This window comes from Peromyscus eremicus, chromosome 7 (assembly GCF_949786415.1).
Source record: "Peromyscus eremicus chromosome 7, PerEre_H2_v1, whole genome shotgun sequence".
In the NCBI taxonomy this organism is placed as follows: Eukaryota; Metazoa; Chordata; class Mammalia; order Rodentia; family Cricetidae; genus Peromyscus; species Peromyscus eremicus.
In genome coordinates, this window is record NC_081422.1 from 18,215,428 (window position 1) to 18,231,177 (window position 15,750).

Below are 15,750 nucleotides of genomic sequence, written 5' to 3' on the forward strand. Positions count from 1 at the left end.
TGCAAATCAAAATGGACTCTGAGATACCATCTTACACCTATCAGAATGGCTAAGATAAAAAACACTGAAGACAGCTTATGTTGGAGAGGATGTGGAGCAAGGGGAACACTCCTCCACTGTTGGTGGAGTACAATCTTGTACAGCCACTGTGGAAATCAGTATGGCAGTTTCTCAGAAAATTGGGAATCCATCTTCTCAAGACCCAGCTATACCACTCTTGGGCATATACCCAAGGAATGCTCAATCATACCACAAGGACACATGCTCAACTATGTTCATAGCAGCATTATTCATAATTGCAAGAACCTGGAAACAACCTAGATGCCTGTCAACTGAAGAATGCATTAAGAAAATGTGTTACGTATACACAATGGAGTACTACTCAGCAGAGAAAAACAATGACAGCATGAGGTTTGCAGGCAAATGGATGAAACTAGAAAAAAATCATTCTGAGTGAGGTAACCGAGACTCAGAAAGACAAACATGGTATGTACTCACTCATAAGTGGATACTAGATGTAAAGCAAAGGATAACCAGACTGCAACCCACAGCTCCAGGGAGGCTAACTAGCAAGGAGGACCCTAGGAAGGATGCATGGATCGCCCAGCAAAGGAGAAATAGATGAGGTCTACATGAGCAACCTGGGAGTGAGGAGGGTTATTGGAGGGCAAGGGATGGGGGATGAGAACATAGGGGAATGGGAGGTTTGAGCTGGAACAGGAACAGAGTATAAGAGCAAGGAAAGAGATACCATGATAAATGAAGATATCATGGGAATAAGGAGAAACAGAGTGCTAGGGAAGTTCCCAGGAATCCACAAGAATGACCCCAATTTAGACTACTGGTAATAGTAGAGAGGGTGTCTGAACTGGCCTACTCTGGTGATCATATGGCTGAATACCCTAACTGTCATCATAGAGCCCTCATCCAGTGACTGATGAAAGCAGATGAAGAGATCCACAGCTGGGCACCAGGCCGAGCTCCAGGAGCCCAATTGATGAGAGACTGGAGGGATTCTATGAGCAAGGGACATGGAGATCATGATAGAAAAACGGACAGAGATGACCAGCCAAACTAGTAGAAATGCATGAACTGTGGACCAATAGCTGAGGAGCCCCCATGGTAATGGACTAGGCCCTCTGGATAGGCGAGACCGTTTTTTAGCTTGAATTGTTTAGGGTCCCCCAGATAGTGGGATCTGGATCCGTCCCTGGTGCATGAGCCAGCTTTTTGGAGCCTAGTGCCTATGGTGAGACACTTTGTGCAGCCTTGATGCAGGGAGGAGGGGCTTGGACCTGCCTCAACTGAATGTACCAGGCTCTGCTGACTCCCCATGGGTCATGCCTTGGACGAGGTGGGAATGAGGGGTGGGTTGGGGGGGAAGGCTGGGGGTGGGAGGAGGGAGGACAGGGGAATCTGCAGTTGGTATATAAAATGAACAGAAAATCTCTTAATAATAAAAAACAAAAAACAAAAACAAAACAAAACAAAAAAACAAACTATGTAATTTCCTCCCATTTCTCTTGCCTTTAGCTCAATAGTTGCTCACAACTGGCACCTAACACTTGAATACATATAAATTTATGGAACTGCTGCTGTAAATCTCTAGAATTCTGTGTGTTTCACAGCTCTTCAGTTGTACTTACATATGTTATGAATATGTAAATATGTTTTAGTTTCTCTAAATACAAGCACTCCCTGTTAGAAGTTGTTATTGGTTGTTTTTCACTCTTGGATTCTTTTGGGGGCCCTCCACCCAGCTCCCAAATAAATACATGGAGTTTTATTCTTACTTATAATGCCTAGCCTTAGCTTAGCTTATTTCTAGCCAGTTTTTCTTAAATTAAGCTTTTGCCTCTGGGCTTTTATCCTATAGTATATACCTTTCTTTACTTCTTACTCCATGGCTTGCTATGTAGCTGGTGGCTGGCCCCTGGAGTCTTCCTCCTTCTCTCCATCTTTTTCTCCTAGATTTCTCCTCCTATTTATTCTCTCTGCCTGCCGACCCCACCTATCCTTTCTCTCGTCAGGCTATTGGATGTTCAGCTCTTTATTATACCAATCAGGTGTTTTAGACAGGCACCAGTAACACAACTTCATGGAATTAAACAAATGCAACATATCTTTGCATCATTAAACAAATGTTCTACAGCATGAACAAATGTAACACATCTTAAAATAATATTCTACAACAAGAAGTCAGCTTGAATTATTGATAAGCATTTGGTTTGACTTTATATAACATGCTTATTAAATATATTTTGTGTGAAGGGGAGAATGAGTCAAAAGCTTTACAGAAGAACTCAAGTGATGAACAGAGGCCAGGGAGTCAAATTCGAAAAGATTCCAAAGTGACTGAGAAAGCCAATGTCTGAGGCTGGGGAGATGATTCAGTGGGTTAAAGGGCTGTGCAAGCCTGAGGATCTGAGTTCAGACACACAGCACTAAGCAAAAAACAAAACCAAACCAAAAAACCCAACCACAATGAACAGAACTGGAGACTTGGAACATGCATCTGTAATCCCAGTGCCCCTATGGAGAGATGGACACGGAGACAGGAGACTCCCCAGCAAGCTCAAGGCCACATAGACTGACATATGCAGCCACCAAACCACAAGAAACACCATCTCAAGATGGGAGACAAGGACCCAAATCTACAGTTAGCCTCGGACCTCCACGTATATACACATGGCATGTAATATGCCACTTGCTCCCAACTCCCTCCCATTGATTAGAAAGAAGGAAAAAAATGCCTTATGAATATTCTAGAAGAAAAAGGAAAAGACATTACAATATCAATTCAGTGAAAAACTTTTATATCATGGGATAGATGAGCACATCCAGGTCCAGGAAGCTCAAAGGAAGCCATAGATCTGACCAACCATGATTCTGTCACAGTACAGTGACTGTCAAAACTCCAAGACAAACAGAGCTCTAAATATTCCCAGAGGACAGTGCAGTGGCGCTGGGGCACATCAAAGAGCCACTGGAGGAACAGCCAAGCTCTCAGATGTTAGCACATGGGCATCACAATGGTTTCCAAACTAGCCAGGAACACAGCAACCGAATTACAGATGTGGTATTCCTAATGAACACAGGCGCAAAAATTCTCAACACAACTAGAAAAACAACATATAAAAAGATTACAAATGGCCAAGTGTCGTGGCATGTTCCTTAATCCCAGTACTTGGGAGGCAGAAGCAGGTGGATTTCTGTGTTTGAGGCCAGCCTGGTCTACAGAGCAGGTTCCAGGACAGCCAGGGCTACACTGAGAAACTCTGTCACAAACAAAAAAAACCCAAACACCTACAAAAACAATGACAACAAAAACAAAAGAAAAAAAGATTAATAAAAAGGATCATATGTGATTCATCGCAGGGATGCTGATAACAGGCCCCCAGACCTCAGTACAACTGACTCTATGATGGAAGTACCATTCAGGTCATAAAATGCAGCACACACACACAGCACCACCAAAACTAAAACAAAGGCCTACTCCATCAAGTCCGTAGTTCTGGGAAAGTCTCTAAATGCACTAACCTTGCTTGTTGGCTTCTGCAGTTCTGTTTCTGGCTGTTTTGTTAACTGAAGTATGTCAACCCAGAACATGGCTTTTGTGCTTAAAAGCTCACCCTGAGAAAGTCTTGGTGCTACACTGGGATCCTGAACACCCAGTGTAGTTGTGGCCAGATAATAAAGACTTTCTGTTGGTTTAAGCCCATGTCCAAGCAGCCTTCTCTGGTGGCTACCGCACAATAGCACACGCACCATACAGATACTCACAAGTTTAAATCATCACATTGACACACTGAACTATAAACAACAATATGAATGCCATAGTAGATGCATAAAGGGCGGTGGTGGCACACGCCTTTAATTCCAGCACTCGGGAGGCAGAGGCAGGCAGATCTCTGTGAGTTCAAGGCCAACCTGTGCTACAGAGTGAGTTCCAGGACAGCGAGGGCTACACAGAGAAATCCTATCTTGGAAAACAAACAACTAACTAACTAATAATAATAATACCTCATCTTCACATAAAACCTCAATGTATTAATATAACTATTTCCACATAGATTATATACAACAAATTCATAGCCTACAGCACATGGAATGGAGAAAGCATGAAATCATTTCCTCTAATGTCCTGAACATGACAAAGATGTGCTCTTTCACCACTACTTTCCAATCAGCATTGAAGTCTCTAACGAGACAAAGTGGGAGCTGTGGAGATGGCTCAGTGGTTAAGAACACTTGAGTCCATCTACAACTCCAGTTCCAGGGGGTCCAGTGCCCTCCTCCTGCCTCTTCAAACACCAGGCATGCATGCAGGCAAAACATACACATTAAAAAAAAAATTAAAGTAGAAAGGAGAACACAAAGCCGGGCGGTTGTGGCACACGCCTTTAATCCCAGCACTCGGGAGGCAGAGGCAGGCTGATCTCTGTGAGTTCGAGGCCAGCCTGGTCTACAAAGCGAGTTCCAGGAAAGGCGCAAAGCTACACAGATAAACCCTGTCTCAAAAAACAAAAACAAAAAGAAAGAAAGAAAGGAGAACACAAAATGTGTCCACATTTAGAGAGCAAATTATGTTACTTTAAGTAAAAATTAAGGGCTCAAAAAAAAAATGTGTGTAGTATGTGTGCAATGACAAAATAACTCAGGCTACAAAACACAATCGTAAAACACCGAAAGCCACGTCTTCTCTGTGCACAAAGAACAAAACTGCAGGAAATTCAGAACTCAACCCCAGTCAAAGTGGCCCCTGAAAACACTGGAATGTTTTCTTCGCCTGCAGTGGAGGCCTCTCAGCACTTGAGAACCAGAGGCAGGAGCATCTCTACCAATTTGAAGCTAGCCTGGTGTAAGAGTAAGCTCCAGGCCAGCCAGGGTTGCAAAGTAAGATTCTGTTTAAAAAAGAAAGGAAGAAAGAAAGAAACACCACTTTTTAAAAGTTCCAGTAACTTTGTTGTTTCTTTATCTGTATTTATCTTTTACCATTCTGGGGATTGGATACAGGATCTTAGACATGCAAGGAAGTTATTTACCCCTGGGCTATAACCCTGGCCTATTTTAAAAATTCACTAACCAAGAAGTAAAAGGTAAGTACAGTGAAGTACAAAAACGCTGAGAAAAATAAGCTAAAGGTGGCACAATCCCTTGAAACAATGTGAAGATTCCAGGATCCAGAACACTGAGGTAAGAGACATGCTGTGAGGCCAGCTTGGGCTACATGGTAAATTTAAGGCCAGCCTGGGAAACAGTGAAATCTGTCTCACAAAACCACGAACCAATAAACAAACATTAAAGAAAAAAATTGTTCAACAGCTATATTACTTCAAGTTACAGAGTCACTGAAATCATCATCTTAATTCCAATGATAATCTTCAGAGAATAGAAAAGGATGTCCTAAACAATATCTTAACGTCTCAAACAACACACGCTAAGGACCAAAGGCTAACTGTGAAAACAACCTTGTTCACAACCAACTTAAAGTCCTTGCGATACTAGCCTTCAAAGTGCCGCACAAAGACAGGGACCGAAAGGACGAGGTCCTGGGATAAAGAGGGCCACGTAAATAGACGGAACACACTGGGCTGTCTAAATAGAGAACCTTGCAGAGTTAGCGTTATGCTTTGGACCTAAAATGTCCTCCAAAGACCGGGTGCTAAAGACTCGGTCTCCGTTTTCCGGAGATGTTAGTGGAGAGAATCCATCGGTAGGAAACGATGTCATGGGGAACCACGCTAGAAGGGACGTCAGCTCCACTCTACTTCCTGGCTGCAGTGGAGTGAGCAATTTTTGCAACGTCATATGCTGCCACAGTGTTCTTCTAAGCTCCTCGCCATCTTTCAACTAGCCCAAAATCTACCACAGCACACCGGGACCCAAGGGAAGGCTCTCGTGATTCTTAGTGCAAAATGCAACCCCACGTTCCTTTCTGAGAAATCCTGCCCAGATAAGTTAGACTGTTCTCTCTCTCGTTCTCTCTCTCTCTCTCTCTGTCTCTCTCTCTCTCTCTCTCTGTCTCTCTCTCTGTCTCTCTCTCTCTCTCTCTCTCTCTCTCTCACAAACAAACAAACAAACAAACAAACAAACAAACAACGCAAGAAAAAAAGACATTTGGAAAAGTTCAAAAGGGTCCACCATGCAGTCAAATCCCCGCAGCCGTCACTGGCGGGTCTCTTGCTGATGTCGGGGCCAAGAGGTCAGCTCAGCGATAGCCACTATCGGGCTGCCAAGGAAGCTAAAAGGGCCAAGCTGGCACAAGCCCACACAAGAACAGCAGCCAAGCAAGCAAAAGAGCCCGAGCCTGTGAAAGGTCTTTGCTCCCCTAGTTAATGGAAAACGCTAAATAGGTAGTTCAGATTTTTAAATAAAGATGCATCTGTAACTCTAAAATAAATCAACTAAAAACAAAACCACAAGCAAAGACAAATTGTTCCTCCTTTTAAAATACCTGTCTCCGGTGTTTTGTCAGTGCGATGGACCACTAACCATCACCGACTGATTTTCAACAAGTCTCGAGAACTCACATTCACAAGGGAAGTTCTCATGTGTCAATTGTGCTAAGAAACGGAGGCATCAGCAGCTAAGTAGAGAAAGGTAATGGATGCTTCATTGCCACCACAGAAGTCAACTAAAAGTGAAATGAATGAAAACCACCAAGTTCCTAGAATACACGGGCAGCATCAGCGTTTTAATACATGTGGAGAACAGGAACAGAAGCGAGAATCAACACTCGAGACATCAGTCTCCAAACCACTTACAGAGAAAAGCAACAATTAGTAGAAAAAATCAACTTACAGAAGAAGAAAATACTGTCAAACAACTCATTTAACAAGACATTAATTTCCATAACGTGTAAGGACACCGAACACCCCAACAACCCCAACAGTGGGCCTCCGTGTTTGTAGTGAGTGGACGTTTCCCAGAAAAGTCACGAAGACGTGAGTGAAATGTGCAGGTACACATGTTCACACACACACACACACACACACACACACACACAGATGCCTTTATGTTATCCAAACTCCAAGATAAAGGTCATTGCGAAGAAGTAGAGATTAAAAACAGTGTTTCTCTTGAGTATGGAGAAATGCATGATGGGGATGGAGAAACGATGAGTGGTATTTGCTGGGATGTGTATGGATGTGATGAGTAACTTACGTTCTACAGAATGGCAAATATAATCGAAAGCAATTAAACCCTTCAAAATATTTATCAGATAAATTTCAAATGTCCACAAGAGAAAGAAGTAATGCCAGAGCTGATAAACTTATCTCTCACGTTCATTAGAAATGACGTAAGCGCACTATAAAACTGCTGTTCTCAAAAACATGCGTGTTATTACCATGTGTCTACTAAAATGTGTAATATAGAATTAGTATTAAATGAGCAATGACTCCGACCTTACCAACTGAAGAAAGAAAGCAAGTGTTTCTGAGCTTTCTAGTGGAGCCACTCACCCAGGGACACCAGGCTGCTGTAGTTCTCCAGCATCACGTCCTTGTAGAGGGTCCTCTGGGCAGCGTCCAGGCCCTGCCACTCCTCCCAGGTGAAGTCCACGGCTACGTCCTCAAATGACACCAGCCCCTGTAATGACACATTTCTCTTCAACCCAAGTCTTCAGCTTTTGAAACAGGAGGTGGGGGTTCACTCTGTTCTGTGTGTGGGTCTCATAGCAGGTGACATTTGATTTGTTTCATGGGAGAAAGAAATCAATCCAAACATCTGTTAATGTCAGGATTTCAGGAAACATGGACAGTGTTCCAAAGGGTGCGCACAGACAGCTCCTCCTGTGATTCCCCGATGAAGGCTCCCAGTCCTCCGCAATCTTCCAGTTGGCCCAGGTGCCGAGGACCTCAGTTTATTGAATACAGAAAAACAAAGGCATCTGGGCACGGCAAGTCTCCCTGGATCTAAGAACACAGGAGCACTTAACTACTTCCGGGGTAAAGTAGCTAAAAGGGAGAAAAATGTAGAACTCTGTCCATTCACCGACAACACTTGAGTGCTCTCCTCCAGCGGCTTTTGACAGCTTGAATTCTAACAGACTCACACCAGATATCGAATGCATCAAATAGCAGGATGCCTGCACTCTAAATTATAAAAACAGTTATAAAAAAAGGAAAAAGACAAATTACAAGTGCTGACAGGAAATGGGCATGCCAAAGGAATCCTTGTATTCTGTTCTTAATATGAAAGAAAATTAGTAAAACCATTTTATAAATTGACATTGCAGTTCTTTAAAAACCTTAAACAGAGAACTAAGGAAGGACCCAGCAGTCACTACTGCTGGGATGGATCTGAAGGAGCTGAAATCTGAATGTCAAAAAATGGCTTAATAGATGAGGATTAGAAGACCATGGTCACCCTCAGCTACATAAACTGGAGTACATAAGAACCGGTCTCAAAAAACAAAAACAAGACTTTTACCTGGGTGTGGTGGTCTGTGCCTTTTATCCCAGCACTGGGAAGGCAGAGGAAGAAGCAGGCAGATTTCTGTGAGTTTGAGGCTAGCCCACTCAGCGTGAGTACTATGCTCACCAGGGCTACACAGCAGGAAAAGGCTTCCCACATGTGTTCACCGTGATACAGGTCAGTCATGGAAAATGGAAGTGCTTCTTAGATGGGGTACAGAAGGACATTCTTCCCAGCTGCAGGGAACCCAGCTGCCCCTCTTAGGGGCTCCTTCCCCACCTCAGGCTGCTGTTGACGTAACCAGGGGCTTTTCACTAGGCCCCCAAGAGAGCAGAGGCAGGGCCACTTGGGCATTTAGTGTCAGGCCATTCTGACACTTGGGGCCAGGAAGTGCAGAGTTTGGAATGGGAACACACCACCCTTGCGACTTCTAAGGGTAAACTCCATCCAAAGGCACACTGATTGTGTGTCTGAGTCTAGACAAGAGAGGAGAGGCACAAGTATGGTTTTCAGGGGGTCAAGTGAATCTTCTCGAAACGTTTACAATCAGACTTTCATTCTTTTTCATTTTGGTTTTTCGAGACAGGGTTTCTTTGTGTAGCTTTTCGCCTCTCCTGGAACTCACTCTGTAGAACTCAGGCTGGCCTCGAACTCACAGAGATCCGCCTGCCTCTGCCTCCCGAGTGCTGGGATTAAAGGCGTGCGCCACCACCGCCCGCCCAGACTTTCATTCTTAAAAATACCATCGCTCCAGGACTCAGAGAAAATGAGAAAATATTGTCCGTTTGAATATATCATGATGAATAAAGAGCTGATCTGGCTGTGGAACGGAGAAGTTGATACAGGGGATGCTTGCGTGGAGGTTGGATTTTAGCAATTGGTTGCCAGACCTCGGAGCAACTGATGGGGTTCGTCAGGGTTCTGGGTGTGAAACCCTGCTCTCCGCACATTTGGAAGGCTGGGGAATAAAGAGAGGGCCTGTGGGAAAAAAGTGACGCAGGAGAGAGCAGGCCGTCTTGGTTCCATAGTCTTTATTCCAGGTACTGGAGAACATTCTAGGAAAGGGGGACTACTACAGGGTAGGCCTAACTCCTGACTTCTTTTCTTCTTCCATGAGGTCCTCACTGGGTCCCAAGGCCTAAGCCCCGCCTTCTCTGTCTCTCCTACAGCAAGCAGTTTCGTTTTGTTTGTTTTTATTTCTTTAGAGAATTCTACACAGGTGAAGCCAGGGTCATGGATTTTGGCACAGGAAAGAATTTCAGAATGAGCCAGCGTGAAGCCTCAGTGGCAGACACTTACCTATCATGTGCCACACATGCATAAATGACTCGAAATGGCTAAGCAGCTAGGCAAGTTACCCAGTAAGAGGTGGGAATCAAGCCGGGCGGTGGTGGCGCACGCCTTTCATCCCAGCACTCGGGAGGCAGAGCCAGGAGGATCTCTGTGAGTTCGAGGCCAGACTGCTCTACAGAGCACGATCCAGGACAGGCACCAAAACTACACAGAGAAACCCTGTCTCGAAAAACCAAAAAAGAAGTGGGAATCAGGATTACAATCTTTAGCAGCCTCACAACCTCAAGAAAATGCCCTTGTGAGGAAGAGACTGTGAGAGACCCAGAGAACCTAGGGTAGGATGGCCGGCCTCCTGACAAGAGACAAAGCCAAGTGACACGCGAATGTCAGGATTCAGATCAGCACACAGCTGATCCAAAGATTCAGAAAACAGATCACAGAAAATCAGAGGGGCAGAGACGCAAGCCCTGGCTTAGTTTACCCAGGCACAAGGTGAGGGAGTATGTAAAAGCCTGGACTGGAGAGCTGGATAAAAATACCTTTGGTTAGCCGGTGGCCGTGGCGCACGCCTTTAATCCCAGCACTCGGGAGGCAGAGGCAGGCGGATCTCTGTGAGTTCAAGGCCAGCCTGGTCTATAGAGCGAGATCCAGGACAGGCTCCAAAACTACAAAGAGAAACCCTGTCTCGAAAAAACAACAAAAAATACCTTGGTTTAGCAGTCTGGCAAAACCAATCTCCAGAGGCCTAGCCACTCCAATGCTCTTTGGTTGCTATGGTCCCTGATCTGCTCACCAGGCATAACACCATAGCGATGCTCCCCGGGCCCATCCTGTGGGTCCCACCACCCCGGCGGCACCCCTGGACACCTATCCAGCCGCAGCAACACGCAGGCGGGCAGCGGGTCAGGACCCCATGGTAAGCCCGGCCCAGGGGCGCTTTACCACCGAGGGACCACTTAAGGTCACCAGAGCCGGGAGATAAGAGTTCGTGACACAAATAGATGGGGTTCCAGGTACCTGGGAGACAGATCGAGCCTGGCGTCCCAGGGACAGAGAGGAGATCATCTTGGCACCAGGTTGAACACCCAAAACCCTAGATATGGATGGATGGAGTCTCGGGGATTGGACGGCGGCAGCCAGGGGGACAGGGATGGGAGGCTGGGGCGGGGTCCAGACACGGGTTACCGCTTCCCTTCCGTCCAGCACCGCGCACGCCCAGGGCCAGCGGAGAGTCCCCGCGCAGGGGCCGGGGACCCCCAGGACGCCCGGGGTGCCCGCAGGACGCGGGCCTGGGGACCACCTGCCACAGACTCACCATTTCCAGATTCCGGACACCCAGAGTCCTCACTGTGGTCCTGAAGGGGGGATGTGTCACGCGGCGACACGTCCCGGGACTTGTGAGCGGGGAGGGAACCGGGACAGGACCCAAGATGGCGACAGGTGGCTCAGGTGCGCTCAGACCCGGGGCTGCGCAGGGCTGGAAGCCCGCCCTGCTCCGGCCTGTGTGTTTGATTGGACATTCGTCACCACGGGGCCGGGAGACCCTAAGCGACAGTAAACGTCACCAACCAGAGGGGAATTTAAAAAGACTGCGAGTATTTTACGGCAGGGCTTCCTGCAGAGAAACCAGACCCCACAGTGCATTTACATTGAACCTTGTCGGAAGATTATGTTACCTAATATGTATTTATAAATGGAAATAGAATAGTGACTCCCCTCCCCCCTCTCCCGAAATAGGGTCTTTCTATGTAGCCCTGCCTGTTCTGGAACTTACTATGTAGACCAGGCTGGCCTCGAACTCACAGAGATCTGCCTGCCTCTGCTTTCCTAGCGCTGGGATTAAGGGATTAAGCCACTGTTAATCCCATGGATTCGACACCTCGTTTCCTGGAACAGGCAGTACAGAACCATTTGTAGTTAAGGTGACAGGTGGGGCATAGCCCAATCCTTGAGAAACAGATTTAATCATAAACAGGAATGAACCTAGTTTGTCTTTACTATAAAACGGCTTCCAAGCTTTAGATGGAGGTAAGCTGGTTGAGGATGTCTTTATAAAAGTCATCTTTATGATTCATAAAAATAGACATCCATATAGTATGAAATAAACATGCTTTGAGATAAAGTTTAAGCACATACAGCATTGTTCTGTTATGCCCAGACCGCGGGGACCCCCAAAAGACTACCATGGAGACCAAATCCCACATGTATAAGCCATTATTATCTTCAAGCTCTGAGCTTGGTCTCTGTCTGTCTTACACAGTGGTAAGAGCAGAGAGCCCAGAGTCCAGGCAGGGTGTTGTTTTTTTTTTTTAATTTTTATTTTCATTTTTTAATTTTTTTTTTTATCACAGCAGAGGTTGGGGATGAGGGGATTTCCAGGGTTCAGGACTCTGATTGGCTGACATTTGTCTAGGGTACAGGGAATGTTTGGAATGTCAGGTATTTCCTCTTAGATTCAGGCCCCACTGGCGGGATCAGCTTATGGCTCTTCCTGGGTCCAGGTGTTGCCTGTCAGAAGCTGTGTCTGGGCCTTAGGTATTTCCCCTTAGACACAGGCCCCACTAGGTGGGATCTGCCAGAAGCTGTGTCTGGGCCTCTAAGCCTGTCATGGCAGCTGTGTGGTCAAGCTGTTTTGGGCACCTCTACAGTTCAATACTGTAAATGATCGAGTGTTAAGTGTTTTAAGTCTTTTTTTTTTTTTTTTTAAATATTTTTTCTCAGGGGAGAGCGTGAACGCAGTCCCCCACTACCACAAATTATGCAGTCGAGTTTCCCGCATTTGGGGAAATCGCAGGGGTCAGCACATCTGGAGTGCAATGGATAAGCCTTGCCCTGGGAAAACCACCTTCGTGATCATGGTATCTCCCCAGCCAGGTAAGTATGTGTTTTAAGTCTTAATGATTCTTGGTAGATAGACTATAAATGAAAACATTTCACTTTTTCTGATAATAAATGATGTGGAATTTCCACCAGTTACACAAACTCCATTATCAAAGGAGCTAACAGAATGTTTAAAAAAATGAGGAAGAGAATATGTTCTGCCAGGCTGGTTACGTTTCTGCACTTGCTGGTTTAACGCCCCAGTCTTGAGGTGGAACCTGTCAATGTCTGAAGCAAATATGTAAATAAAATAAATAGAATGTAAGTAGGGAATGAGGCTAGAACATGTTTAGTTAGCACCAGGAGCCGTGAGTAATAATTTTTTTTTTTTTTATAATCTCTTGTCTTCTGGTTTCCTTTGGAAGGGTGGACATAAGCAACTCCATCTTGCTGGTTTGAGAAAAGGTCTCATTATGAAGGCTATGCTGTAGCCTCAAACTTACAATCCTCCTGTTTCAGCTTCACAAGTGCTGGGATTACAAGCAAATGCACCATGCCAGTATGGTTTTATTTTGGTTCTGACACCCCCACCTCCCACCCCGTCTCTGAGCAATATTCTCTGAAGACATTGCTGATGGACCATCTGGTGGTTTGTTCTCCTCTGTCCCAGGATGCCAGGGAAAGATTCAATCTGGTTGGGGAGGGGTGACAGACATCAAGGAATTAGTGCCAGTAAATCCCTTAGGCCCAGTTTAAGCGTATGAGATACAGTAGTGTCTCTTAGCTAGGGCACTGGGGTCCATTCTGCTTGTCCTACTCTTACAAATGCTTTACAGGATTTAGTTATAAACTTCCACAGCAATTTAATCATAAGGCTTTTCAAAATCACAATGGACAAGAGTAAAGTCGTTTTGAAAATTAAGTAATTATATGCAGATATATTATTTAATACCTATTGATCTTTAGAAGGTTTGCATAGATTATGAGGCTCTCTATACACAGTGCCAGCAACAATTAGCATGACACAGAACTACACAAAAGCAATTTAAATTGTGTGTGTATATGTGTGTGTGTGTGTGTGTGCATATGTGTGTGTGTGTGTGTGTGTGTGTGTGTGTGTGTGTGTGTGTGTGTTTTAGGAAGCTTATCTACGCAGTGGCTTTTTCTAAGGCCTTTAGTGTTAGTTACCTCACCCCATCTTTCCTACACTGCTTTGCCCTCTCATGCTCCATTCGATGTAATCCTCCTGTTCCACCATCTCCCTTTATAACCCTGTATTCTATCTCCCTTTTCTTGAAAGAACCTCTTCTCCCCCATGGCACCTTACTAGCCACTTAACTTCTATAGGTATTTCAAAGGAAACACACATTTATTTTTAAAAGCTAACATATGAGAGAAAACATGCAGTGTTTATCTTTCTGGGTCTGGGTTTCCTCACTCAAGATGACCATTTCCAGTTCCATCCACCTACCTGTGGATTTAATGATTTTTCTTAACAGCTGAATAATATTCTATTGTGTAAATGTACCACATTTTCGTTATCCATTCAATCAGTAGATGGACATCTGGGCTGTGTCTAATATCTGGGGGAATAGAGCAGCACCATTGCTCACGGATGAGCATGTATCTCTGTAATAATACATAGAACCCTTTGAATCTATGCCCAAGAGTGGCAGCTAGAATGTGCGGTAGATGTATTTTCAGTTTTTGAGGACCCTTGACACCGATTTCCTACACTAGTTTTACTTCCATCAGCAGTGATGAAGTGGCCTCCTTTCCCCCCATCCTTGTCAGTATCTGCTGTCGTTTAAAAATTTTCTTTGGTCTTGGCCATTCCTACTGGGTAAGATGAAATCTCAAAGTAGGTTTAATTTGCATTTCGCTGATGGCTAAGGGTAATGAACATTAAAAAAAAAAAAACTCTCATCCACTTGTGTTTCATCTTTTGACGCTGTTTAGATCCATGCCCCATTTTTAAATTTGGTTGCATGATTTCTTGGTGTTTTTTTTTTTTTTTTTGAGCTCTTTGTATGTTCTAAGTATGAGCCATCTGTCAGATGGAGAGCTGGTAAAGATTTTTCCACTCTGTAGGCTGCCTGTGGACTGGAATGATGCTGTCCTTTCTGTACAGAAGCCTTTTTGTTTCATGTGGTCCCACTTGTCAGTTGTTGGTCTTAATGTCTGTACTATTGGGGTCCTGTTTAGAAACTCCTTTCCTATATTCAGTTGTATTCCCTATTTCCTCCCTGTTGGATTCAGGTATCAGGTCTTACATTGAAGTTTCGGTCAGTCAGTGTGAGAGATAAGAATCCAGTTTCAGTCTTCCTGCAGCCACCCAGTTCCACCAGCACTATTTGCTAAAGATGTAGTCTTTTCTCCAGTGTGCACGTTTTGACCTCTTTGTCAAATATCAGGTGTCTGTAAGTGTATGCACACGTCTGGTCTTCAGTTCTATTCCATTGATCAAGGTGCCTGTTTTTGTCCAACAGCATGCTGTTTTCCTATAGCTCTGTAGTATAACTTACAATCAGGAATAGTGATCCCTCCAGAGGCTTTTTCTTTTTTTAATTGTTCAGGATTGTTTTGGCTATCCTGGTTTCTTTTTTTTTTTTTTTTAAGATTTATTTATTTATTACATATACAATGTTCTGCCTGCATGTATGCCTGCAGGCCAGAAGAGGGTATCAGATCTCACTACAAATGGTTGTGAGCCACCATGTGGTTGCTGGGAATTGAACTCAGGACCTCTGGAAGAGTAGTCAGTGCTCTTAACCTCTGAGCCATCTCTCCAGGCCCCTGGTTTCTTTTTGTGTTTCCATATGATGTTTCTGGTCATCTTTCAATTTATGTGAAGAATTGGATTGGAATTTGATGAGAATTGTGTTGAATCTGTAGATTGCTTTTGGTAGAATGGCCTTTTCACAATGCTAGTCCTACCAACGCATGAGCGTGGGTCTTTGCATCTTTGGTATCTTCTTCACCTTTTTCTCCATGTCCCAAAGCTTTTATTATACAAGTCTTTTCCCTTCTTTGCATTTATTCCGAGACAGTTGTTCAAGCTATTGAGAAAATGGTATTGTTGATTTCTTTCTTTGTATGTTTGTCGTTGTCATATGGGACGTTACTGATCGTTGTGGGTTAATATTTGTATCCTGCTACTTTGCTGAATGTATTTGTCACCTGTAGGAATCTGTGGTTGTTTTTAATCTCTTACTT

At 44.6% G+C, this 15,750-nt stretch overlaps 1 protein-coding gene and 1 non-coding gene across 2 annotated transcripts in view; both read right to left on the bottom strand.

Moving 5' to 3' along the window:
* Positions 1-15,527, bottom strand: part of LOC131914641 (zinc finger protein 25-like) — a 28,083-nt gene extending 12,556 nt beyond the window's left edge. Inside the window, exons 1-3 of the mRNA XM_059267243.1 lie at positions 15,472-15,527; positions 11,030-11,258; positions 7,467-7,611 (exon numbers count right to left, since the gene is read on the bottom strand). Coding sequence (XP_059123226.1) covers positions 7,467-7,611; positions 11,030-11,258; positions 15,472-15,527 — 430 coding nt within the window. The remainder of the gene's footprint in view (positions 1-7,466; positions 7,612-11,029; positions 11,259-15,471) is intronic.
* LOC131915770 (U1 spliceosomal RNA) lies at positions 12,433-12,596 on the bottom strand. Its single transcript, XR_009380423.1, has one exon. It is a non-coding gene; the product is annotated as a U1 spliceosomal RNA (small nuclear RNA).
* Positions 15,528-15,750: the final 223 nt, after the last annotated feature.